Genomic DNA, 27967 nt, shown 5'->3' with positions numbered 1-27967 from the left:
ATAAAAAAAGATGAAGACAACGAGATGCTTCACAACTCTTTATTAGTATGTATGAAGTTGAGATTGTATTAGGAAATAGAGATTGCCTCTCACTAGCTTCTCCCACGCGATAATGCTCAGCCATGCATGCAAAGGGGTGCTCGATCTCCATCATATCCGGTTTCCAGTCCAAGAACCCAGAGAACAAGGCAATCCGCTTTGGGATGCAGAAGAACAATCAGAAGTGAATATCGACCATTCATTATTCTGCTGACATATAATTTGTAATAAAAATTACATCACAGTTTCATGGAGACTAAGAGTAGCAAATCAATGTTCTTACATTCTGCAGAATTCACATTAGCACATAATGACAACCGTCCGACAAAGCAATTCCGACATATTTCAAGATCCAATAAACATTTTCATCAAAGGAGTCCAGATATTTGAGAGTATCAAAATCACATTATTATTCTAACTCAACGAGAAGCTAAAATCAATAAAGATGATTTGCACTTCATTTTAATGCACATATGCAACCGCCAGGATCACCATCACAAATTCTGCCTTGCAATGGTGGCACAACAATGGGTGGAAGAGCTGCCATGCTATTTCGGTATCCAAAAATAGACGTCAAGTTAAATTGGTCGCTCAAATCCCTTCCGAGGTCTTCCACCTTGCCACTTTCCAAGTCATAAAGTAACACCTTATCCAATGTACTCCATTCCTCACTCACTCCTAGATACAGCCATCGCCCACTCGCTAACCCAAATGGTCTCACCACCCACCGCTCACAAAACTTAGATTGCCAGCAACTGCGCAGCCTCATCGAGTGGCAGAACTGGAATGCATCGCCACTCACCTCCATAATACTTTTCCATTCTTTCTTGTGCATGAGCTCCCAATAATGGATACCTCCTTCCACAAGCCGGTAGATGGCCAAGCCATCCTTAGTAATGGTTGTGCACACAAGTACGTCGTCGATGGAGGTATCGATGCTATGACGGTCCCACTTCTCAGACTTGGATCCTTGTATCATCCATGGCATTTTGATGATGCCTCCTGAACTTTTAGAAACATCAAACCAAAGCAAACTGTCCTGATAGTCCCAGTATAGGACACCACTTGCATAGACCACTTTGTCGCATTCATCTTCCTTGATGTTTGCATTAACTATAGTATTAGACATGACCCACCGGCCCGTGCCTGACGAGAATATGACAAAGCAGAACTCCATTGTGGTGTAACTTATGTTTTTAGTTGGGATTGCTTGGACAATCTTGAACTTGTGCTCTTCTGATGAAAGTTGTTCCTTGGGTTGATCAATATTGTGCTCCTTGATTGAAGACGGTTCATTGGGTGGATCAAACACAAGTCCTACAACCCTACCCTGGAATAGGTGTTGAGCGGCACCCGGAATTGGTTGTGCTTGTTGTGTTGCCGGATTAGCAATGAGGATGGTCCGTGCTCGATAACGTTTAACATCAGAAATATACTGAATGCACAGAAGACCATTTGTTGATGCCAGCAGACTGAAGCTCCCCTTATTATCTATACAGCTACCCAGGAAGCCTAGTCTTGATGACGGGACACCAACGAGTGTAGGTGTTGATGAAATCACATTAAGGTAATAATCATAATGGCCATCAGAATTGATGAGGAAGCCGATTTGGATGAGTGCAGGGCATGATGGACAGAGTCTTGCCTGTTTAGTAGCAAACTTAGTATTGTTGGTGATTTGCATGTAGCAGTGCTTGGACATAGTCTTCAAGCATGTCACTAACTTGAATGGCAGCCGTGAAAAGATGTTCTCGCATAAGACATCTTCAGGTATGTCGTAGTTGACTTTCAATCTTGATGTTCCTGGAGCCATACTGATGAGAAGAAAAAAAAGTCATGATAAACTAGCAGAAAACCAGAAAGTACACTTTTCTAACTCTAATCCTAACTCCCAAAGTTACAGATTAATTTCATGATCAAGCATACATTGAAACATTCCAACATGGTAAACCAAATGTACATTCAAAGATTCCACGTAGCCAAAAGCATGATATATAATTGAACTTCTTCTCTAATTACTATGGTTCGTACTATAACTATATTATTTCTATCATATTTCCCAAGTCACCTACTTATAACTTCGCTAATAAATATGTAAATGTGATTTTGTCAAACTAGTTCTTTGATGTGAGAAAATAATACAACTATAGAAGTCAAATGAATCATAGTGCAATATGGTAAACAGTATACATACACATCAAGTATAAATTAACCACACATATATTACTATTTTAAATTTCATATTTCTTGAGCCCTTAGCCATTCTTCTTGATCTTATTAAGTAAAATGCACAATTGATACTATAGATTAATGATACGATATATTAAACTAATACAATGATGACTATTTGAGGAACTGACATAGTAAAAGAATTCTAAGAGTAATGAAAAGGACTACCTATATGTATAATTATTGTCATAAATCAACTTATAATGATATCACAGGCAAACAAGAACACTACAATCTTTGTATATTCTACTTTAGAATGTGAGATAAACAGAACAGCCATGTCCTAAGTAAAATAAATGAAGGGAAATAAGCTCATTTGATCCACTCTTCTAATCATTGTGCACAGCTCTATAACAGCTTGCACTTTAAATATACTGGTATTTAGTAGACCTTGGCATTTGACAGTGTGAGATTGGCGTCGATAGTACACAAGCAATTTGGTTTAGGTGGATAATTAGGCCTTTTTCAGTTTAATGTGGAATATCATGGATTGATAGGGAACTGAATTTGGCACTCCATGCTAATCTTTGCCAACTGCTATGCAACCAAACAAGAACTTATGAAGACCAACATCACCTAGGTCAGATGTGTCCCTTATCTTGTTTTATCAGAGTTGATCGAACCACACCCTAGTACCATCTAGGGCTCATATTCTATTCCACACATCCAACTATTTCCTCAGGGCTTGTTTCATCAGTTCCCTTAACCCTTGTTCGGTTAGTCCCATATATGAGGGGTTGGAGGAGATTGAGGTCTTGTTCAATAAATCCTAGCCTTCTCAAGAGAGGATGGATGCGATTAATTTCCATATAAGTTTGTGGGATAATTAATCGTTCCTAATAATCCCATCCAATCACTCCCAATCTAGGACTTATTGAACAATCTAAGACTTGTTGCTAGCATGTGTTTTGTTTGGAACCTAGATGGCTCGGGTTGATTCGATCCCTATTTTTTAGGTTGGAGTGAACACATCTAGTGTTTGGTTGAGTGGTATGGGTCCAAACCAATTTTTTATTTGGCTGGAGGGATTTATAGGGGTGGAATGGATTTCTATTTCACACCATTAGCAACAGTAAAATGTGAACCCCACATGTCATTTTCTTACATATATATGTTTTTCTTATCCCTCGCCTCCTTCGTCATACCGAGCAGTGGCCCCACGTCAAGGTCCCCATGCTACCGCGTGTCCTCCCGCTGCACCTCCATGCTAGCCTTGCACCGTGCAGTGCTACAGTGGTCCATGCTCGCGCAGCCTTGCGCCGCTCCACCATGCTTGCCCCACCCTGAGTCACCATGTCAGTAGACTACTGCTCACCCTGCACGCCGCTCGCCCTCGCCCGCCACTCCTGCTTCGGCCGCACAGCCCCTCTATTGGCTGCCCCCTCGCTCGCTCCATCCGACTCGCGCCCCAGTGAGCTGACCTTCTCCAGGCGCGCCAGGCTGCAGCTGGCTAGCCACGCTCCCGCCCCTTCGGCTACTCCCCCGCTGGCTGCGCCGGGCTGAATAGCTCCATCCATGCTCCCACCCTCTCACCTACGCGCAGCCCACAAATGAAGGCGGGTAACGCTCAACAAGGATGAAGTGGGTTGGATTGGTTTGCTTAGTTTGGAGATCTACAGGGAATATTTCTATCGGGGTCCTTCACAACCCATGCCAACTTCAATCGAAACACGGGTCCATCCTGGTCGAACCAGTCCCAAGCACCTGAACCTGCCAATCAAACACATGCTAACTAACTTATAAGTGAACTCAGCCCCTCCAATTTCAATCCCTATGGAGTGGACATTAACCGAACAATGCCTTGTGGACATTGAATCAGGTTGAGGGGTATAAATCCCCTATATATCAGGATCGGATGGATTTACTCCCCTCTGTCTACTTCAATCCTCTTAAATCCCCATCAAACCGGACAAAACCTTAGGAATTCTTGTTGGTCCTCTTTTGCCCCACCTACTCACATTCTAAGTCCTCCTAAACTCACATCACCCCTATGGTGTCTACAAGTGCTTGAAATACTAGCTACAAATATGTCATGTGAACATGAGGAAAGCATCGATCTCGATTTGTAAAGGCTGTCTAGAACTATCGCCTAGAGAAACAAAAAATGGAAGAGCCACAAATCGGGCATACTGTAGGATAACAAACAACTCAATGATAAATCTCAAATAAGACACCAAAGGGAACAATTCCAAATAAGTAGAACAAAAAGTTCGAAGAAAAAATGAATCTATAGTGTATCATGTATAGGTACCTTGATCCTCAAATAGATCTGATCTTCAAGGACATCATCCAACCATTTGTAGACCAACGAAGCAGTTAGGACGGAGTGAATTTGAGGATGTCGATGATTGCAAGCTCAAGAAGAGAGGAGACCTTGGGAAATTAGGGGAAGTGGATGGTGGGGAATGGATGGGCGGAATAGAGAGAGGAACAAATAAATAAGCAAGAGAGGCGTGAGATTCACGCAGACTCATAAAGTCAGAAACCGTCTATGATGACAAGCAGTCCTTTATTTTACTTGTAAAAGTTTGGTATACTTTCACAATGATTTATATAAATCACAAAAAAATCATTATCAATTAAGACCACTTGAAGTGTTACCATACCATCATGCCTTTTTTGTGCAGCTACTAACATCTTTATTGAAGGGATTTTTCCAACGCCTTTGTTTTTTCCAACACAACCAATCTGACAACGCCTACCGACAAAACAATTAATGTGGTGTGGGGTCCTAATATCTAAAGTTAAATAGTGGCCAGGTTGGCAAAACCAACCTGCCACAATCCTCGTAGTGTGAGTTGGAACTTTATATTTTTTATTTGCTTCCGTTATTGTAGTTTCTCTCATTTCCTTCTAACATTTCCTCTTTCTTAATGTGGCTGACTACAAACGTAAAGAATCCAATCAAATGTTGGAATTTGGGCTTGGCCCAAAGAATTTTTAAGCAATTCCAAATAAAATCTCAAAGGCCCATGAGGGTATAGGGAAGTAGAAACCTTTAGTCCCACATTGCTAATAGAAGTTGAGGATGGGGTTTGAAATTCCTATATATATATATATATATATGACCCATCAGCCTCCACCAAATATACCAATTCGAGCTAGGGTTTTGCCTTCTCTCGCTACTGCGCCGCCGCTGTAGCCTTCTTCGTCCCGAGCGTCGGCGTGCACCGGCGAATGGGAGAGCAGGTCTCCGGAACCCTTCGCCCTTGTGGTCCTGCACTGGGAGAGGGCGAATAAGGTTTTTGGGAAGCGCTCCGCACGACTGCTCAACAAAGATGTTCATCACGGCTCGTCCTCCGTCCAAGTTAGGCGCTGCGGCGAATCGTCATGTGCGACACCATCTGCTGCACTCTGTTCGCAGGACAATCTTCGTCCAGTCAGCGCCGTTTTTTTTCCAAAGGCAAAATCTTAGTAAGTGTGTTGTTGTTTTATTCTTTAATCATGTTTTCTGAGATCATAATTATGTTGTGTCTTATCACTAGTATGATAGAGTTGTTCATGCTAGGTATTATCATGCTTATGATTTATTTATTTCAGAATTTAAGCATGCAATTGCCTAATATTTCAACAATCCAAAAACCTTATTATGGGCAATCTGTTGATTTTACTATGGCTAGTTTTGCTGAGTCCTGACATGTTTACTGGTGTCCACTTTAAGAGATGACAAATCAAGGTCCGTCTCTGGCTTACTATGCTGCATGCATGGGAAGCGAGGCTTGGTATTCCAGCAGTGAACATTCTCCTAAGGAGAGGAGGAAGTTCACGGATGCCAACGACCTCTTCATGGGATGCGTGATAAGTGTTCTCACTGATCATCTGGATGATGTGTACATGCACATAACAGATGCAAAAGAGTTGTGGAATGCATTGGTTGCTAAGTATGATGCAACGATGCTGGCAGTGATCTGTATACCATGGAGAGCTTTCATGACTTCAGGATGATGAACAACCATTCTGTTGTAGAACAGGCTCATGAGGTACAAGTTCTTGTCAAGAAACTCGAACTCCTGAAGTGTCCTTTACCCGATAAGTTTGTAGCTGGGTGCATAATTGCAAAGTTGCCTTTCTCATGGAGGAACTTCGCCACTACTCTGAAACACAAGAGACATGAAATATCAGTTGAAAACCTGATAGCATCTCTTGATGTTGAGGAGAAAACTTGGCCTAAGGATGCTTCTGAGAAAGGAGGCAAGGGTAACTCTAGCGCCAACATGGTGCAGAAGAACCATCCACACAACAAGAACAAAAAGGCTGCCCACAAGCCTGCCAAGACTACTACCTTCAAGAAGAAGAAGAAGAAGAGTACAAACACCAAAGGAGCTTGCCACTCGTGTGGTGATGGGGGACACTTCGCAAGAGACTTTCCAAATCGTGTAGACCGCAGGGCAAAGGCTACTCCTGGATCAAGATCCAAGGATGTCAACATGACAACACTAGGCAGTACTGAGGATGGGTATGGTAATCTGTCTACTGCTCTTTCAGTATTTCAATCATGAGTTGGTGGTTTGATATGGGTGCTAATGTTCATGTGTGTGCTGACATCTCTTTGTTCTCTTCTTACCAGGCCGTCCAAGGTTCAAGTGTGCTGATGGAAAATGGGTTACATGCTTCTGTTCATGGTGTTGGTACGATAGATCTGAAGTTTACTTCGGGAAAGATCGTGCAACTGAAGAACGTGCAGCATGTCCCAACTATCAATAAGAATCTAGTGAGCAGCTCCCTTCTGTGCAAGGACGTGTTTAAGGTGGTGTCAGAGTCCAATAAATTAGTCGTGTCGAAACATGGACAATTCATTGGTAAAGGCTATGATTGCAGAGGCTTGTTCTGCCTTTCCCTTGCAGATTTTTGTAATAAGTCAGTGAACCATATTTGCGAGTATTTGGCACTCTCGTTTATATCACGTTAACTTTGGCTTAGTGTCTCGATTATCCAGCATGTGTTTAATTCTGAATTTCACCATTGTCAAAGGTTCAAAATGCCATAGTTGTGTGCAATCGAAGCAACCTCGAAAGCCTCACAAGGTAGCCAAGGAGAGAAACTTGTGTAAGGATCTCCGGGGTGTCCGACCCTAGAGGGGGAGGGGGTGAATAGGGTCGCTAATCGCTTTCTATCCTAGGGCTCAATCTATTTGCATGAGATAAACCTAACACGTCCTACACATGCTAGTTATGACTAAGGTTTATCTATGCTACTCTCTACTTACCCCTAAAAGACTTGCAACCTATAGCCAATCCTAATAAAACTAACTAGGAAAGTAAAGGAATGCAAGATAGAGTAAATGCGGAAACGTAATACGGTAAGTAAAGATGTAAGGGAGAGAATATGCAAACTCCCGTGAAGACACCAAGACACACGATTTAACGTGGTTCAGTTAGGACACCAAGTCCCTCCCTACGTCCACAGCCACTTGTCCAACACGAACAAGTGTGATGCCGAGTCTCTCTGCTTGATCACCGTCTTGCGTTCGCCACCAAGGCTCCCGGCAAGCAAAGGCTAAGTGACCCCAAGTCACCAAGACAAAGGCCACCGCCACCGTCTCTCTCGAAGTGTCACCCACGGCACCGTCTTCACTATTAGAGCTTCTCACCAAGAGGGGTCTCCTTCTCCGCACAAAGTGTCGTTGCCTCTCCACACCAAGTCGGAGGGTCACACGATGAGTACACAAGATGCTTGCCGCAGCAAGGCTTCTCTCAAGGGAGCTCTCGCAAGAACTAATCCCTATTACAAGCACTAAGCACTCTCACAAGTGTGCTTAAGCCTCTATGATGTACAATGATGCTCTATGGTGGTTGGAGGTGTTCTTCAAGTGTAGTAGGCTTCAGCAACTCCAGCACTCTCCAGCAACCTCAAATGACCCGGCCTTGGGGGTATATATAGCCCACACACCCCAAAAGAGCCGTTGGGAAAGGCTGACAAAAATTCTTATCGTCAGTTAAACCGACACTCCAGTTTTGTCAACACCGGATCAACCGGTGAGTGTACTTTCCCTTCTTCTAGCCGTTACTGTCTTCCAACGGCTACTTGATCAATCAACCGACGCTCTTGAAATTACCATCGGTTTAACCGGTGAGTGCAAGCTCAGAAACCCCCGAAAAATGGAGTCTCTGGACAACTGCATCGACGCTCAATTTTGAGCATCGTCGGTTTAACCGGTGCTAAACCCTAGCCTCAGAGTCTGGGTCCATTGCACCGACGCCTTCATTTTTCCCGTCGTCGGTTCAACCGGTGCACTCTGCTGACTTGGTCTCCACTGAGCCCATTGCACCGGTGAGTACAATTTTACTATCGTTGGTTTAACCGGTGATAGTAAATTGTCTCTGTTTTGATCTTTTTGACTTGGATTTCTTCACGGTCTCTTCGATTCTTTCTGACTTGGATTTCTTCACGGTCTCTTCGATTCTTCACAGTCTCCACTGAGCGGAACCACCGTAGGGACGGCCCACGCTACGCCTATCTTGTCTTTGTCATCACTTGAACTTAAAAGCCTGAGAATGATCGTCTTAACAATCATATTAGTCCAAGTGTTGTGTTGTCTATATCAAACACCAAAACATTATATTGAAATATGGCATGAGAGGCCATTTTCGCTACAACTTGGCACCTCTCGAACTCATACATTCTGATCTGTGCGAGAAGAATGGTGTGTTGACAAAGGGTGGAAAGAGATATTTCGTGACTTTGATTGATGATGCGTCTAGATTTTGCTATGTTTATTTGTTGCAAACTAAGGATGAAGCGCTAGACTACTTTAAAATCTATAAGACCGAAGTTGAAAATCAACTAGAGAGAAAGATCAAACATTTAAGGTCAGATTGTGGTGGTGAATATTTTCCCAAAATTTCTGATGAATTCTTTGAGGAACATGGTATTATTCATGAGAGGATGCCTCCCTACTCACCCGAGAAAAATGGGTTGCTGAGAGAAAGAACTGCATGTTGACTGACTTTGTTAATGCCATGTTAGACACTGCTGGTTTATCTAAAGCATGGTGGGGGAGTCTTTATTGACTGCCAGTCATGTCTTGAATAGAGTTCCAAATAGAAATAAAGAATAGACTCCATATGAGATATGGATAGGGAGAAAACCATCGCTTTCTTACCTGCGCACATGGGGATGCTTGGCGAAAGTCAATGTTCCAATCAACAAGAATTGCAAGTTGGGATTTAAAACAATGGAGTATAGCTTACATATCTTTAGTAGCTAAATCTGAGATACCTGATGTGTATGTTGATAGTACTATGAAATCTCGTGATGCAACTTTTTTTGAGAATATTTTTCCTATGAAAGATATGCATAGCACATCTATATTTTCTTCTGAGATAACTCCTGAACCTGTTGCACCTACTGTTACTGAGACTTTTCAACAACCAGTAGAGCATGAAGAAATCCTTGAGAATGATGACAGTGAAGCTCCTCAAAGGAGCAAGAGACAAAGAGTTGCAAAACCCTTTGGTAATGACTTCACTGTATACCTTGTGGATGACACACCCAGTACAATTGCTGAGGCATATGCATCTCCAGATGCAGATGATTGGAAAGAAGCTGTCCAAAGTGAGATGGACTCGATTCTATCCAATGGTACGTGGGAATTCACTGAGCTACCCTATGGTTGCAAACCTGTGGGTTGTAAATGGGTGTTCAAGAAAAAGCTTAGGCCTGATGGTACTATTGATTAGTATAGGGATCGGCTTGTGGCCAAAGGTTACACACAAAAGGAAGGCGAAGACTTCTTTGACACATACTCACCTATTGCTAGATTGATTACTATTCGAGCACTCTTTTCTCTGGCTGTCTCATATGGTCTTATCGTTCATCAGATGGACGCTAAGACAACTTTCCTGAATGGAGAGTTGGATGAGGAGATCTATATGGATTAGCCTGATGGGTTTGTAGTGAAGGGTCAAGAGAGCAAGGTGTGCAAATTGTTGAAGTCTTTGTATGATCTGAAACGAACGCTTAAGCAATGACATGAGAAGTTTGATAGAACTTTAACTTCTGTGGGTTCTGTCATAAATGAGGCTGATAGATGTGTGTACTATCGCTATGGTAGGGGTGCAGGAGTCATATTATGTTTGTATGTGGATGACATACTAATTTTTGGTACGAACATTGATGTGATCAATGATGTCATGTATTTTCTATCAACAAAGAGTTTTGATATGAAAAATCTGGGTGATGCTGATGTGATTCTGAACATCAAGCTGATTAAGGGTGAGAATGGCATTACTCTTTTGTGATCTCATTATGTGGAGAAGATATTTACCCGCTTTGGCTATGTGGATAGAAAGTGTTCTCCAACTCCTTATGATCCCAGTGTAATACTCCAAAAGAACAAGAAAATTGCTAAAGATCAGCTGAGACACTCTCAGATAATTGGTTCACTGATGTACTCATATAGCGCAACGAGACCTGATATGTCATTTGCTATGAGAAAATTGAGTAGGTTCATGTCCAACCCAGGTACTGATCATTGGCATGCACTTGAAAGGGTTATGCGCTATCTAGTTGGTACTATGTGTTATGGGATTTACTATTCTAGGCACCCTGCTGTGCTTGAGGGATATAGTGATTCAAATTGGATATCTGATGCTGATGAGCTTTATGACATGAGTGGGTATGTCTTTACCCTTGGTGGTGGTGCGATTTCATGGAGGTCTTGCAAGCATACCATTTTGACGAGGTTAACCATGGAAGTAGACTTACTGCCTTGGATACAGCTATTGTTGAGGCAGAATGCTGCGTGAGCTCTTGATGGACTTGCCTGTGGTTGGAAAACCAGTGCCGATGTAACACCCTAATTCAAATTTCAGCAATTTATAATAAATTTAATTGGTTTTATTTAATTTTCTAAGGTTTATATGTCTAGTCTTGCATTTAATCTAAATTTTTGTTCTATAAGTAATTAAAATCTACCTTAGGTTTAATTTCGTTGTTGCATCATGCTGGAGCATTGCTTTAATTGTTTGAGTGCTTGAGTGAATTCAAATTCAGATTTGAATTCATTTGGTTTGAGTTTGTTTGAAAAAGAAGAAAGGAAAAGAAAAGAATAAGACCCAAACCCACTTTCCAACCCAGTCAACTCAAGCCCAACCCTTTTTCCCCGCACGGGCCTTCTTTCCCTCTACCTCGGCCCAGGCAACCCAGCTACCGGCCCAACTCTTCTCCTCTTCCGCACAGCCCACTTCCCCTCTTCCCAGGCTTGCCCCCACGCGTCGGCCCGCGCCCTCCCGTGCTCCGCACGGGCCTGCTCCCACTGCAGCCCAGCGTCCCGCACAGCCCACGCGCGCTCGCTCCCCGCCGTGCACGCCCGCGCGTCAGTGTTACCCCGCGCCTGCCCGCGTTCTGCACCGCGCCGCTTTCTCCGGCTGACGAGGAGGCCCCACAAGTCAGCAGCCCAGCAGCACCCGCACGCCAGCGCCATGTCTCGCTCGCTCCCTCTCTCCGCTCAGCCGCGTCACGCGCGCTCTCCGTCCCCGACCAACCGGCCCCACCTGTCGGCGCCGCTCCTTCCGCAGACCCCGCGCGCACGCTGCCCCAGCGCCGCTGACAGCCCGGCCCCCTTGTCAGACTCTTCTCTCCCGACGCGCCCGCGCAAGTCACGGCCGAAATCGCCGGCCTTGATCCTCGGGGCACCCTTCCCTGGGCACGCCCCCCAGATCCCGCCCGCCTACCCTTTTATCGCACCCCGCGGCTCTCCTGTACGCCATCCTCACGCCAGCACCGCCGTTAAACTAGCACCGCCGCCTGCCGAAACTCTGTGCTCGGTAGCCGCCGCCACGCCACCACGAACCCGCCACCTCGAGGACCAACTCCGGCCACTGCGCATCACTGGAGCACCGCGTGGAGGAGGAGGTCGCCTGCAGCCGCTCTCTCCTCCCCTACTCCAAGCTCCGCTCGGGAATTGCTCGCTGGAGCATCAGCGAGCCACCACGCCGCGGAGGATCCACCGCTGCGAGCCCTCTGCGCCGTTTTCGAGCACCGCATGAGCTTCATGGAGTAGTAAGGATCCTCCCAGCCCCTTTTTCCCTTCCTCCTCAACAACCGAGCACCTCTGCGCCTACTCGCCGGAGCGCGATGGCCGCTCCGCCATGGCGCACCCTGCTAGAGCCGCTGTAGACCCGCACAAACACGCCCAGTGGTTTACGCATGTCACACTCATGCTCCTGGGCCAAACCGCTACTTGAATCAACACCGGGAACGCTAGTTAGGCGAACTCCGGCAAGCCGGGGACGAGCGCCGCCGCGGGAACTCCAACTCCGGCGCGTCCCGCCGCCGCCGTGGCCCGCGATGGCCCTGAGCCGTCCGATCGATGCCCAGCGGTCACGATTAGAACGACTTATCCCATCAGTTCTGAGCCGCCAGATCGCGATCTGAAGGCCCAAAATAGAAGGTACCGGTTCGGCCTGGCGATCTTTCTAAAGAGCCCCTTCGTTTTTTTTGTTTTTAACCCGCAGTCCACCAGAGTGTAAAAGTAATTCCAGATAAACCCCTACTTTTACGTTTTAAACCCCGAGCTCTTTAGAATTTGAACCCGCCGTCCTTGGCTGCTGTTTTTGCGAGTTAGACCCTGAAACTAAGGTTTAATTATGTTTTAGCCCTCGTTTTTTTGCAGAAAACCCCCTGGAACTTAGATTTTCTTACAAATAAGCCCCTGAACCTTGTTTTTAGCCTAGAATATGCGTTTTAGCTCCGTTTTTAGCGTTCTTTATATCCACGCGATCGTTGTAACGCGTAGAATAGTTTTAGAGTAGTTTTTCTTGCTGTTTTTATGTATTGATGTACTGTTTCTTAGTTTTTGTTAGTGTTTGCTTGTATGCTTATTATTGTGCATTGTTTTGGGCCATGTGTTCGTGAGTAGACGTTGATCCACCTGAGGAGCCCCAGTACCAGTACCCGGAGCAGCCGACTTCCGAGCACTTTGAGCAGCAGCCAGAGCAGTACGAGGAAGGCAAGTATAACATGAACAACCCATCACTTTTAAATACAATTTCATACTGCATTTTAATACTGTATGCCTATAAGGATTTCCTAGCCACTTTATATCCTTTATATATACCTTGGGGTTGCATTTTGGTTAGTTGTGCTAGGTTGCTGCGCTACAACACACTCTGGTCCTTTTTAATTAATTTGATTAATGGTTTACTTGAATTTAATTCTGAGAGTGGCACTCTGTGTGGCTTGAGTGACTCACTTCTCGTTAAAAGATGTTTTTTTAGAAACATGGTTTAGGGGGCCAGCACGGTGCTTACTGCCTGGTTGGCCACTCTCCATAAGGACCGGTTCATAGAGCGACAACCTGGGACAACAGCGCTACCACAAGGCTAGAATGGGATAGACTTGGCGTAATAATTAGATCTTTTTGGTTTGGAGTAACTTACCTGCGGGGCAAGAGTAGCAAGCTTCAATGGTCCCTGCTCCTCCGGCTTGGTCTGTGCTACGTGCTTGTACCCCTGGAGGTGGGCCCCATCGTCGCCGACCTAACTCTCGCGGTTACGCCTTACCAACGAGATTCTTTTTAAAGGCCTCGTAGTGAGTCGCTGGCCATCTCACCTAAGGAAGTGTGATGAACACCTGGCGTAGCTCACGACTTGTGGGTAAAGATGTGCAACCTCTGCAGAGTGTAAAACTGGTATACTAGCCGTGCTCACGGTTATGAGCGGCCCAGATCCTCCTTTTGATTAGTGAAGTTATCTCCTTCCGACGAGGGAGGTGCTTCTCGGGGTTACCTTGGTGGCTTGGTTTTGGTATGGTTCTCAGTAGTAGTATAATTAATTCTGATTAATTAATATGTAACTGGGTCAATGGTAATTCATCAACTCGTAGTAAATAGCTTTAATAAAATTTTGCCAACACTTAAAAGCTAATGCAGTTGAGTCAGCCAGCCTAGAGCCTCATAGTTTGTGTTATACTTGTTGAGTACAAGTTGTGTACTCACTCTTGCCTCCTCTCTACTTTTTCCTCTGGCTTCGATACTGCTGCTCAGTTCTTGCCGACTCGAGGGAGTTCGTTCAGCGCTACCAGGACTACGAGGACTTCTAGGTGCTTCGTCTCCCAGTCGACGTCCCTGTGGCGCCCTGCTTCAGCTTCGGAGAGTTTTTATCGTATTTTGTACTTCGCTTCCGCTGTATCAGACATTTTTGTCATTATTGTAATAAATAACATTCGTATTCGCTTTATTACATCTTTTTACGTGATATGTGCTATGATATACTGTTCATTCTGTTGTATATACGTGTGACTTGATCCTGGCACGTATATGATTGCTCGGTTTATGCTCTTTTATAAACCGGGTGTTACAGCCGACTATCCTTATGAACTGCGACAATCAAACAATGATAGTCAAGGTTCACAGTGCTAAGGATAATGCGAAGTCATCAAGACATATCAAGAGACGACTGAAGTCTATTAGGAATTTGAGAAACTCTGAAGTGATAAGTGTTGCTTATATTTCAACAGAGAAGAACCTGGCAGATCCCTTTACAAAAGGGCTATCATGGAATGTGATAGAAGGTGCATTGGAGGAGATGGGCATGAGACTCGTGTAAGTTTCCATAGTAGTAACCCAACCTATGTGATCGGAGATCCCGTGAATTAGGACCTAGAAAGAACAAGCTATTGGTGAACTGAGGAGAGTAATTCCTTTCTAAACCCTCTCTAAGTGAAGATGCAATGCTGTCAAATGTTGTAAGGAAGGTTGGCTATACGCCTTAATGTGTTTCTATTGGCTTTGATAAGCAAAGATGTTGTCCTACAGAGCACTCTTGAAAGAAACACACCTATATGAGCTCAACTGTTAAACATCGCAGTCTACGAGACTTGGGTAATCTCTAACAAGCTCATGAAGAGACCAGAGAGTATGACGTATATGCTCCGCCCGCATAGTAGGCTACTGGCAGCCGTGTACCGGTTATGAATTTGAGTGAAACTTGTTCACACCAAACTTGCAATTCAAGGCGTAGTCCATTGTTCAAGTTGTGGATAAGTGTAGCTTGAAGCTCTAGGTGAGAGTTCAACTTAATAGTCTTCACTGAAACATCGGGATATTAAACAGTAGTGACAAACAAGCAAATCTCTAAATGGGTACTTGAGATCTGGTGGGGGATTGTTGGAATTTGGGCTTGGCCCAAAGAATTTGGGAATGAGCAAACCCCTGGTTTGGCCGACCCCACCTTGGTGCCCCTGGCCACCGTCTTCCTTCGTGTGTCTGCATGGTGGGTCCTGATGTTGGTACGTCGGTGCCGGGGTCTAGTTGGTTGGTTTCGTCTGGTTTGTGGTCCTCTTTTGCATGTGTTACGTAGGACGCGATCTTCTGCGACTTTGTCTGCATATTCTTTGTGCTTTCTTCTTATTCCGGACTTGTGCTCCTGAAAATATAAATCTTCGAAAACAACTGTGGAGCTAGGTTAGTGATACAAATATGCGAGTAGGAGGTATGGTTTTTCTTCTTTTATGAGTATAGTTGATGGTCATATTTCGCACTTAACGACTGTCAACACACCCCCCAAGCTAGCCTTTTGCTCCTCCCGAGCAAAACAAGGCACTTGTTGTTGATCAGGAGTTGCTACGATGTTGAATTTCCAACTTATACTTAGGCACAACCAAATGCTTCTTACCTTGATTTTGAATAAGTTGGCCCTTGTTCTTACCTCTTACCTTACTCCTGTGGAGCTTATAGTTTCACCTCATCTTTGGCGGTTGAGAGTCAGAATAGTATCATAAAGTGCTCATATTTCTTTCTCTTTAGTTCAACCGTCAATCCAGAGGTTTTGTAAAGTTTTTCAAAAGAAATTTATAAAGTTCCTCGGATGATCTCTCGGATCGCTCAATGTGTATGATTCCTTACCAAGGCTTTTTATTGTGCCTTTTCTTCCTCAACCTATTCTCTAATGGCTGTTTTTGTGGAGTTGTAGGTATGGAGGATTTGACGGCATACCTGCTTCTCATATTTTGCTAAGTCAAAGACCGGATCCAAAGGAGAAACAAGTCATAAACCTTGATCAAGATATGCAAATGTGTGGATATTTTTGGTGGATGGTGTATGAACTCCTTTGTATGGACCATCTCTATTTTTCTTTCTTTTTGGATAAGGGGCTATCTTTTCTTTCTCTTTTTTTTGACATGCCTAAGCATGTGGCATACCTTCTTTGGGTATGCATCTTTTTTCTCTCTCTCTTTTTTTAGATATGCCGAAGCATGTGGCATATCTTCTTTGGGTATGCATCTTTTATTTTTCTTTTTGCATAGCCCCATATCCCTTGATGTATTTTTTTGAGAGAGAGTGGTGTCATATGTAAACATGGAGTTTTATTTTGTGGATGGATGGATGTTTGCTTACTTCTAGTGTAGAAGCATAGCATGTGGTGGAAATGTGTACGTGATCTTGATCATGGGAGTATGAAATGAATCTCACTAAGGGTCACAACAATTTGACAAAGCTCAATGAGATAGCAAGTTGCATATGTGGAAGGTTTTGCAGTGAAAACAACATATGGCTTTGGATAGGAATTTTCATATCAACGAGGAACTTTATTCTATTTTTGTGTTTTCAAAATTAAATACTCTGGATATCAAGCATCATGTAAGAGAAGATCATAGCAACTCTACTTAACCATATCATAGCTCACAACAACTTAGATTTGGATCATGCTTTCCGCTACCCACAAGTTTCAAGTTTAAGGTTTGAACTTTTAAGACAACGAACCCAAAACTAGGTAGAGCATAAAGTTGTAACTAAGCATATGAAGGAAATTAACAGAACAACTATTCATCATCTCAACATGAAAAACTCACACCTTGCTTACTACACATATTAAAGAAATATTTTTGGTGTTTTCTAAGTTTTGAAATTTTTTATTTGTTTTTTTAGTTATACAAATTTTTATGGATTTTCTGGTTTTGCAAATTTTTATGGGTTTCATGCAAGGTTATGAAAGTGGTAAGGATAAATGATATAAGTTACCTCTCGTGGGTGTTCTTCCCCAAGCTAGCCTCAGGCTCACTACGGCTGATCGGGGTAGAAACCCGTCTAGCAGCAGTATAACCTCCACTCCTCCTGTCGTTGTAACTGATCCATGTCGTGGAGTCTCTCGCCAGTGTGACGCTGCCATGCTTGGATTGTATCGATGTGCTGGTGCAGCATTTCTTGTATGTTGTCACTCTGCACCCGCAGCTCACCTAGCTATTGGGTGATGGTGTCGAAACCTCGGGACGAGGCCGTCCGTCTGATGAGGTTCGGTGCTCCGCTGGAGCTGGAACTGGTGGACCGGCGGCCTGGTGCCTGTCGTGCCCACTCCTCGGTGCTGGCACTGTGCCATGATGAACCACCGACCTCATGTTGATGTGAGTGCTGTGGCTGATGAGGTGATGGTGTCAGTTCTGCTTCTCTTCTGGCCCTGCTACTTGTCATTCTGCCAGGTAAACCAGAAGATCTATGCCTATGAGCTCCATCTCGTGGAACGAGAGGGATGGTTAGCGAATGGTAATTATACAAATAGAATTCCGCATTGGGCAGCAGAATCTCATTTGTAAAGCCCAAGTAGAAGAAAATCAAAGAGTCATTCGTGCCTTTCTTGAGTGTGTGACCTTGGATCAAGTAAGCCTCGTCGATAAACGCACGGTCGCCCTCAATGAAAGGAATATAATTCTCCTCTAAGGCACCGACACATGTAGCAATATGAGTAATCAAAGAAGTGCACTCAATAGGACCTATCATCTTGAAATTCCAAAGCCATTGCTGTTATCGCCATAAATTAACAGGGTTAATTTATGGGCCGAAAGCAAGATGGGTTTAAAGCAGAAGAATAAGAAGGCTTGTAAATCGGCTCCTGCGTGAGCATTTGGGCCACATGGGCCATGTATCTTTAGATTTAGTTCAAGATTAGAGATAGAGTCCGATCGGGACAAGATTAGTTTAGATTGTTTCCCAAGCCTCCGGACTATAAATTTGTACCCTATGTTATTCGTAAAAAAAAGAACGTCATCACGTCTCGCAAAACAACAATCTCGGCGCATCGCCACCCCTAATCCTAGGGTTTTCATCCAAGTAAGCGCCATGCTGCCCTGATCGCTTCTCGCGATAAGGGCAGTGTTGTTCTTGCTTTTACCTTGGTACTACTCGTACTGAAGCGTTTTTGATGGCGAGTAGTACTAGTTATCCTGATGTTCGTGCCAGAATGTGTTGTCAGTCGAAACCCACCGGCGAGCAGCGACAGGCAACACGAAGAGCCGGGAGGTCACCGGGACGCTGGCAGGCACTACTCCCTCGTCGACGGCCCGCAATTCCGTCACGCGCCCGGTGATTCCGGAGAATGTCGGGCGTGCCACCTGACCTATACCCGATCAGGAAGGTGCGAACGTGCTTGCAACAATTTGCCTGCATACACAAACACATGGAAACATAAGTCCGAGCTGTGGTCGGCTCCCCGGGATGACTCTTGCATCGACTTTAAAGAGCCGATCGAGTCCCGGTGTCCGATTGGATCTGTTTGCATCCGGATATTGATAAATAAAGCGAATAACTGTAAAGCTGCTTCAATTAAATCTAACTAATCTAATCCACGATGGTAAAAGCTTCACTGTTAGATCGGAACATCCTACACGTGATTGGGCCTAATGAACGCAACAGATAACTAAACCATAACCCAAAACAGAGGCCTGAGAACTAGCAAGAGCCGATTCCTAGAACAATCCCTATCAAGGCTAAAATAAAGCATCTAGTACACCACCGGATCATCCAACCCGTTTGCAAGGCCTAATCTAACAGATATTGCGCCAACTCTTAAAGAAAAGAGCAAACCGTAACAGATCAGATCTACTAAACATTAAAGAAGCAGGGTGTTGCCTTTACGCAGCTAACTCTATGCAACGAGAGCTAGTATAAGATGATGTCATGATCGCGTAAAGACAACATGATATTCATAGACAATTAGCAACAAAAGCATGATAGATCTACTAAAAGCCATGCTACGAACATCAGGATAACTAGTACTACTCGCCATAAAAAATGCTTCAGTACGAGTAGTACCAAGGTAAAAGCAAGAACAACGCTGCCCTGATCACGAGAAGCGATCAGGGCAGCATGGCGCTTACTTGGATGAAACCCTAGGATTAGGGGTGGCGATGCGCCGAGATTGTTGTTTTGCGAGACGTGATGACGTTCTTTTTTTACGAATAACATAGGGTACATATTTATAGTCCGGAGACTTGGGAAACAATCTAAACTGATCTTGTCCCGATCGGACTCTATCTCTAATCTAGAACTAAATCTAAAGATACATGGCCCATGTGGCCCAACAGCTCACGCAGGAGCCGATTTACAAGCCTTCTTATTCTTCTGCTTTAAGCCCATCTTGCTTTCGGCTCATAAATTAACCCTGGTTAATTTATGGCGATAACACATGCCCCCTGGTTTTGGCAATGATAATTCCAAAACCATTCTGTTGCTTCATCTTCCCGTTAATGTTCATTAAACACACTGCAACCACCAAGGAAGACGCAATGTTTCTGCAACTGGCTCCTTGTAGAATATGAAACTGCCGATCCGTCTTCCATCTTTTCACTATTTAATCTCACCCCGAATCGGCTCTTCTTCACAGCAAACTCCTTCTTCCTCCCAAAGCCAATAGCGCAGAAAACCCATTCCTCCGCCAGCCATGGCAATCTCTTCTTCCTCCGAATCCAACTCCTTCGGAGACTCTTCCTCCTCATCTTCTCCTTCTTCTTCCCCCTCCCTGCTTCTTCCATCGACTCCATCCCGGAGAGTCGGGAGCCGACGCCGGAGTGGGACCCAACTGCAGCGTATGAAGCACTGGCTCCTCTGCACTGGGATGCAGAGGAGTTCGACTTCGGGACCGAATCCGGGGAGGACGAGCCCAAGACCGAGGGAGAATACCTCCGACTCCTGTTCTAGGAGGAGTCGGAGAGCAGCGACGAGGAAGACCCCTCTTCGGACGGAGTCGACTCATCCTCGGAAGAGGAGATTGACTCCTCCTCCGACGATGATGAGCCGATGGGCAGAAAGCCCTTTCGGTTCCTCGGGTCCTCCGAGGAGGACAGCGAGGAAGAGAACAGCGGCAGCGGTGACGGCTGGAGCGACTTCGGGTCCGAAGGCGGCAGCAGCGCCTTCGGCAGTGACGACGACGACGACGGCAGCGAGTATGCACCGGCCCGAAGCCCCAAGCGCCATAGGTACTAGGTACTTACGAGCAGTAGAAGTAGTAATGTAGGAGTAGGATTGCAAAGCAGAAGAATAAGAAGGCTTGTAAATCGGCTCCTGCGTGAGCGTTTGGGCCACATGGGCCATGTATCTTTAGATTTAGTTCAAGATTAGAGGTAGAGTCCAATCGGGACAAGATTAGTTTAGATTGTTTCCCAAGTCTCCGGACTATAAATATGTACCCTATGTTATTCGTAAAAAAAGAACGTCATCACGTCTCGCAAAGCAACAATCTCGGCGCATCGCCACCCCTAATCCTAGGGTTTCATCCAAGTAAGCGCCATGCTGCCCTGATCGCTTCTCGCGATCAGGGCAGCGTTGTTCTTGCTTTTACCTTGGTACTACTCATACTGAAGCGTTTTTGATGGCGAGTAGTACTAGTTATCTTGATGTTCATAGCATGGCTTTTAGTAGATCTATCATGCTTTTGTTGCTAATTGTCTACGAATATCATGTTATCTTTACGCGATCATGACATCATCTTATACTAGCTCTCGTTGCATAGAGTTAGCTGCATAAAGGCAACACCCTGCTTCTTTAATGTTTAGTAGATCTGATCTGTTACGGTTTGCTATTTTCTTTAAGAGTTGGCGCAATATCTGTTAGATTAGGCCTTGCAAACGGGTTGGATGATCCGGTGGTGTACTAGATGCTTTATTTTAGCCTTGATAGGGATTGTTCCGAGAATCGGCTCTTGCTAGTTCTTAGGCCTCTGTTTTGGGTTATGGTTTAGTTATCTGTTGCGTTCATTAGGCCTAATCATGTGTAGGATGTTCCGATCTAACAGTGAAGCTTTTACCATCGTGGATTAGATTAGTTAGATTTAATTGAAGCAGCTTTACAGTTATTCACTTTATTTATCAATATCCGGATGCAAACAGATCCAATCTGACACCGGGACTCGATCGGCTCTTTAAAGCCGATGCAAGAGTCGTCCCGGGGAGCCGACCACGGCTCGGACTTATGTTTCCACATGTTTGTGTATGCAGGCAAATCGTTGCAAGCACGTTCGCACCTTCCTGATCGGGTATAGGTCAGGTGGCACGCCCGACATTCTCCGGAATCACCGGGCGCGTGACGGAATTGCGGGTCGTCGATGAGGGAGCAGTGCCTGCCAGCCCCCCGGCGACCTCCCGGCTCTTCGTGTTGCCTGTCGCCGCTCGCCGGTGGGTTTCGACCGACAACACATTCTGGCACGCCCGGTGGGACCTTCATCGACAACAACGCCCACCACAGAGATGGTTGGAGCTCAAGACCAAGTACCGGTTCCGCCGGTCACCAAGCCTGTCACGTATGAAGAGCTGACTCCAGAACACAAGCTAAAATATGATGAGATCAAAGCTCAGTTCGAAGCCGATCTCATCGGCTCTTTTGAGAGAACCCGCAACCATGGCATAAGGTGGAAGGGGTTCTCACCAGAGGGTGCTCTCGGCAACGTTGATCTATCTGTGCCGTCAGAGGAGTGCACGAGGGCCCTACACCAGGAGATGAACTACATGGTGGCTCACATGCTCCATCGGTACTCAGAAAGCCTGGTGAACGAGCTCGAGCACGTGGCACATCGCGTTGTCCAGGAGGTGATCAAGAACCAGTACTCCCCATCGGGACCAATCCTGGGGAGTCACAGGGGGGAAGTGCACTGCAAACCAGGCCGCTAGTGTCCTATTCGCTCGCGGCAGCAGGACAACAGAGTGCGCCGATCTATGTCATCCACAAGATCGGCGGTGATCTTGGAGAAGTCCAGTTCCTCACCGAGCCACCCAAGGAGATCCCGCACGGCTACACATGCACATACATTCCTAACAGCGTCAATCCAACACGCTCGGTACAGTTGGTAAGCCCAGGAGCTTCTGGAGCAGACACGGAGAAACAAGCGTGGCTGGCAAAGTACGCTACCAGGCCGAGTGCTGAGCCATCGGCCCCAGGAGTTCTTAGTGTGGAGCAGGTCAGTGCAATACTGAGAGACCAATTCGGCATCCTACCCAAGAGAAAAGCGATCGGCTATTCCAAGCCGTATCCAAGTGACTATGACTTGATCCCGTTGCCTTCCAAGTATCGGCTCCCTGAGTTCACCAAGTTCAGCGGGTCAGAAGGAGCCAGCTCCATAGAGCATGTGAGCCGATACTTAACGCAGCTTGGGATGATCTCAGTATCGGATCCTCTGAGGGTCCGGTTCTTCGGCCAATCTCTTACAGGCCCAGCTTTTGGATGGTACGCGTCATTGGCTCCAGATTCAATTCGAACTTGGAGGCAGCTGGAAGATCAGTTCCATACCCAGTATCACTCAGAGGCTACTGAAGCTGGGATTGCCGACCTCGCCCAAGTCAGGTAGAAGCAAGGAGAGACTGTGTCGCAATACATACAACGCTTCAGAGAAGTCAAGAACCAATGCTACTCATCGCGCATCACAGAGAAGGAGGCAGTCGATTCGGCTGTTCTGGGACTCGCTAAGCCGATCAAGGATATGGATTTCCAGTTGGAGTTCACATCTCTGGCGCACCTGGTGCAGAAGCTTACGGCATATGAGCTTTACCATCCTGAGCTGTACCAGGACAAGTTCAAGTGCCATGTGAACATGGCCCAAGCAGATGAATCTGATGACTCTGGCGAGGAACAAGAAGTGGTCGTGGCAGAGTGGACTCGGGGAGCAAACCCCGTTCTGTGCAAGTTGATCAAACAGCAGGGGCTTGTGAAGGGCTTCAACTTCGATGTGGCCAAAGCAGAGCAGATATTTGATCTGCTGCTCAAAGAAAAACAGCTGAAGCTCCCAGAGAATCACAAGCTACCAACCGCACAAGAGTTGTATGGGAGGCTATACTGTAAATGGCATCACTCGTTCACTCATGCCACGGGTGAATGCAAGGAGCTGCGTCGTCAGATTCAATCGGCTATCGAACAAGGCCGATTAATCTTGGCCCAACACACAATGAAGGTCGACACGAAGCCCTTCCCACAAGCCAACGTGGTAGAGTTGTCAGACTTCACCCCTACGGGCCAGAATTTTTCATTCCAGATCAACATGACGGGGCATGTACGCCGTCGTGACGAGCAAGGGAGAGAGGCCGTTTCTGGCAAACGACCCCAAAATCAAAATGAGCCAGGATGACAGCATATTACTATAGAGCAAGTGCGTCACATCCGCAATCAGCTTCCAGCTTCCGATCGGCTTCTGGAGAAATACGAATATCAGCATAAGCTGCATCGCCGATATCAATCGGAAGAAGAAGAGTATGAGCACTGTACAGGGAGGACGCTAGGAAGGAGCCAGGCTATACGCGACCACTGGCATTTCCCATTCTTCAGGTACTGTTGGAATTCCGGCATGAGCCGATTGCCCACTATAGATGATTGTCTGGAGTGCAGGCCTCGGACACGCCAGTCAGGCGAGACATCGGTGTTCCGGCGCTTGGGGCCCAAAGTGCCTCACGATGATCATGTTGAGCGGCCGACCAGGGGTGATCTCGAGCCGTAAGAAGAAGAAGACAGGTACCATCGCCCACGGTGGTGTCCTGACGGGCTTAATCGCTCGCAGAAGCGCAGAGTGCAGCGCTTGCGCAATCTAGAAGAGGCGGGAGCAAAGTACCTCGATGTGCTAAGGAAGGCGCGTCCGGATCTCGCGGAACAAGTCAGGCACCCGCGAAGGGTGGAAAGGCGCCCTCCAAGAAAAGAGTGGCGCCCCAAGCAGACAAAAGCCGATGAGAAGCCATCGGCTGATGTGAACATGGTGTTCGTACTCCCGTCAGAGTTCCGGGCACCCCAACCGGAGGATTTGCCTGTTGCACAGTTGGATCTTGGCCCCCAGCCGATCATCTTCGAGAAGCCAAAGGAAAAAAGCTACAAACACTTGAAAGGGCTGTATCTCAAGGGCTTCATCAACGGTAAACCCGTTAACAGGATGTTGGTTGACACCGGTGCTGCAGTCAACCTGATGCCATATTTAGTGTTGTGCCGGTTGGGGCGTTCTTCTGCCGACCTAATCAAGACCAATGTGATGCTCAACGACTTCAACGGGCAGCCATCAGAGGCCATGGGGGTTCTTAATGTGGAGTTGACAGTGGGCCGCAAGACGATCCCGACTTCGTTCTTCATCGTCAACAGCAAGAGTACATACACGGTGTTGCTTGGGAGAGATTGGATCCACACCAACTGTTGTATCCCTTCCACAATGCATCAGTATCTGGTCCAATGGGATGGCGATGAAGTAGAAGTGGTCCCTACAGACGATTCCAGCGAGGTCTCGCTTGCAGATATGAACACCTGGGACGTAGAAGGACAAGAGCCGATCTCAGGGATTTCACTGGAAGACTGTGATCGGATCGAGGCGACAAAAAACGGACTGAGGCTGGTCTTATCCACCGGCCTCACAGAGTAAACACGTCCTGGCATGCTACGGGGTGTAATAGAGTTAGAGAGGCCGGTCCCAGCGACCGGCCCCAAAAAATAGAAAAATCCTATTTGGGGTCGGAATTGTTACATCATGTACATACGATGGCCTGCTTTGGCAGTTGGCCACTCATCGACTATTTGGTTTCGGATGATAATGGAAGTATAGAAGCGGCCAGCCCGTGCGGTTGGCCAAATAATTTTACTTGTCATCTCCCTGTGTTTGCCGCGGATCTTGTGGATAACGAAAACTTGCCTGCGTTCACAGCTGGTTTTTCAGACGATGGCAAACTGGGATATGGGTTCACGTCAGCTGATGATTTGGAAGAGGTTGACATCGGTCCTGGGGATAAGCCACGGCCGATATTTATCAGTAAGAAGTTGGATCCGGCCTTGCGCGAGGAGATGATTGCACTGCTGAAAGAGTATCGGGATTGTTTCGCATGGGATTACACTGAGATGCCCGGTCTAGACAGAAGCATCGTCGAGCATCGGCTCCCACTCAAGAAAGGGTTTCGGCCGTTTCAGCAACGAGCACGTTAGATGAAGGCTGAAGTCCTAGAAGAAGTCAAGAAAGAAGTGGAGAAGATGTTGGATGCTGGGTTATTCAGGCCGTGCCGGTATGCAGAATGGATCTCTAGCGTGGTACCGGTACAAAAGAAGGATGGCCGATGGCGTGTCTGCGTCGATTTTAGAGATCTCAACAGAGCGACGCCGAAGGACGAGTACCCGATGCCTGTTGCAGAGACACTAATCAACGCAGCTGCCGGCCACAAAATGATGAGTTTTATGGACGGTAATGCCGGCTATAACCAGATCTTCATGGCCCCAGAAGACGTGAACAAGACCGCGTTCAGAGTACTAGGCGCAGTCGGCTTGTTCGAATATTTGGTTATGACCTTTGGACTGAAAATTCCGGTGCAACGTACCAACGTGCCATGAATTACATTTTTCATGATCTCATCGGCAAACTGGTAGAAATTTATATTGATGATGTCGTGGTCAAATCCAAATCAGCTGGGGGGCATCTAGAAGATCTGCGTTAAGTCTTGGAGCGGACTCGAAGGTTTGGGCTCAAGATGAAGCCAAAGAAGTGTGCCTTTGGTGTGTCGACCGGTCAATTTTTGAGATTCTTGGTGAATGAACGGGGAATCGAGATCGGCCTGAAGAGTCAGGAAGCTGTAAAGACGATGAAGCCGCCTACCACGAAGAAAGAGTTGTAGAAGCTCATCGGTAAAATTAACTTTGTCAGACGATTTATTTCTAATCTGTCTGGGCGCATTGAACCGTTCATGGGTTTAGTGAAGATCAAATCCGATGATGAGTTTCGCTGGGGGGCAGAATAGCAGCAAGCTTTCGATGAAATCAAAGAATATTTGTCAAAGCCTCCAGTGTTGGTTCCTCCTCAGCAAGATAGGCCGTTCTACGTGTATCTATCCGTGGGTGACACTTCCATTGCTTCGGTGTTAGTCCAGAAGCACGACGGCCAGGAGAGGGTGGTTTTCTACCTCAGCAGGCGCATGTTAGATGCCGAGACCAGGTATCCTGAGATCGAGAAGCTTTGCCTTTGCTTATTCTTTACATGTACAAAGCTTCGCCATATTTTGCTCTCGGTGGAAACAATTGTCATATGCAAATCGGATGTCATAAAGCATATGCTGTCGGCTCCTGTCCTGAAAGGCCGGCTTGGAAAATGGATGTTTGCATTGTCAGAATTCGATATTCGGTATCAGCCTGCAAAAGCAGTTAAAGGACAGGCACTTGCGGATCTTGTTGCAGACAGGATCAGTACTGATATTGCTGCACTATTTATTCATGCTTGGGCTATGTTTTTTGACGGATCGGCTTGTGATGATGGATGCGGTGTGGGAATTCTGTTGGTGTCGCCTCGAGGGGAGACTTACTCTTTTTCCATCAGGATGACTGCCCCATGCACCAATAATTTGGTGGAATATGAAGCCATTCGCAAAGGGATGGAACTGCTCCTCGAAGCTGGTGCAGAAGCGGTGGAATTTTTTGGAGATTCGAAGCTGGTGATTTCTCAGCTCACGGAAGAATATAGATGGGAGGGCGAGGCTCTTTTTCCGATATGGATGCAGTGCCGTGAGTTGATATCACAATTCAGGTACCTCAATTTCCACTGGATATGCAGGACTCTGAACAATGAAGCCAATGATTTGGCACAGATGGCTTCTGGATACAAGGAAACGGCTGATGGAGTCGATGTGGAGGTTCAGTTTCTAGAACTCGGAGACTGGAGAGCCGATATCTTCAATTACTTGAAGAATTCGGCTCGGGGGGCACCCAGGAGGATAAGACTCAAGGCTATGAAGTATGTTCTGATAGGGGATGACATGTTCTACAGGACCTTGGAAGGACTACTGCTTAAATGTCTGGGACCTTCGGAGTCAAATCGGCTCTTGTATGAGGTTCATGAAGGAGCCTGCGGTACTCATCAATCGGCTCATAAGATGAAGTGGCTGATTAGGCGATCAGGATATTACTGGCCTACCATGCTTGAAGATTGCTTCAAATATTATAAGGGGTGTTAGGCATGTCAGAGGTTTGGCAAAATTCAGATAGTGCCAACATCAGTAATGAATCCTATCATCAAATCGTGGCCATTCAGAGGTTGGGCCATGGACATGATTGGTCAGATCAACCCGTCATCTAGCAAGGGTCATCAGTGGGTCTTAGCTGCCACAGATTATTTCACAAAGTGAGTAGAAGCAGTGCCCATGAGGTCAGTAGCGTCAAGAGATGTGATCAGCTTTGTCAAAGAGCACATCATTCACAGATTTGGGATCCCTCAGACCATTACGACTGATGGAGGATCGGTCTTTATATCAGAGGAATTCAGGAAGTTTGCCGATGACATGGGGATTAAGCTGATCAGATCATCTCCATATTATGCCCAAGCTAATGGACAGGCTGAAGCATCCAACCAGAGCCTCATCAAGCTCATAAAGAGAAAGATCGATGAATATCCTAGGCGCTGGCATGAAGTGTTGTCAAAAGCTTTGTGGGCGTATCGTATTTCATGTCACGGGTCCACCAAGACATCGCCGTACCATTTGGTCTATGGCCAAGACGCTATGT

General features: G+C 46.1%; 1 protein-coding gene across 1 annotated transcript; it reads right to left on the bottom strand.

Annotated features, from left to right (window-relative positions):
• Positions 1-220: 220 nt before the first annotated feature.
• LOC120663329 lies at positions 221-4658 on the bottom strand. Its single transcript, XM_039942138.1, has 2 exons — positions 4520-4658; positions 221-1853 (listed from the first exon to the last, which is right to left on the bottom strand). Exon 2 carries the CDS (start codon positions 1850-1852, stop codon positions 497-499), a length of 1356 nt encoding a protein of 451 aa, XP_039798072.1. The 5' UTR covers position 1853; positions 4520-4658; the 3' UTR covers positions 221-496.
• Positions 4659-27967: the final 23309 nt, after the last annotated feature.

Source organism: Panicum virgatum, chromosome 3N, assembly GCF_016808335.1.
Source record: "Panicum virgatum strain AP13 chromosome 3N, P.virgatum_v5, whole genome shotgun sequence".
Taxonomy (NCBI): Eukaryota; Viridiplantae; Streptophyta; class Magnoliopsida; order Poales; family Poaceae; genus Panicum; species Panicum virgatum.
This window is presented reverse-complemented; position numbering and strand designations above follow the sequence as displayed.

Excerpts from the sequence above, each read along its gene's own strand:
- LOC120663329 (XM_039942138.1), bottom strand. The coding sequence starts at position 1,852 with ATGGCTCCAGGAACATCAAGATTGAAAGTCAACTACGACATACCTGAA.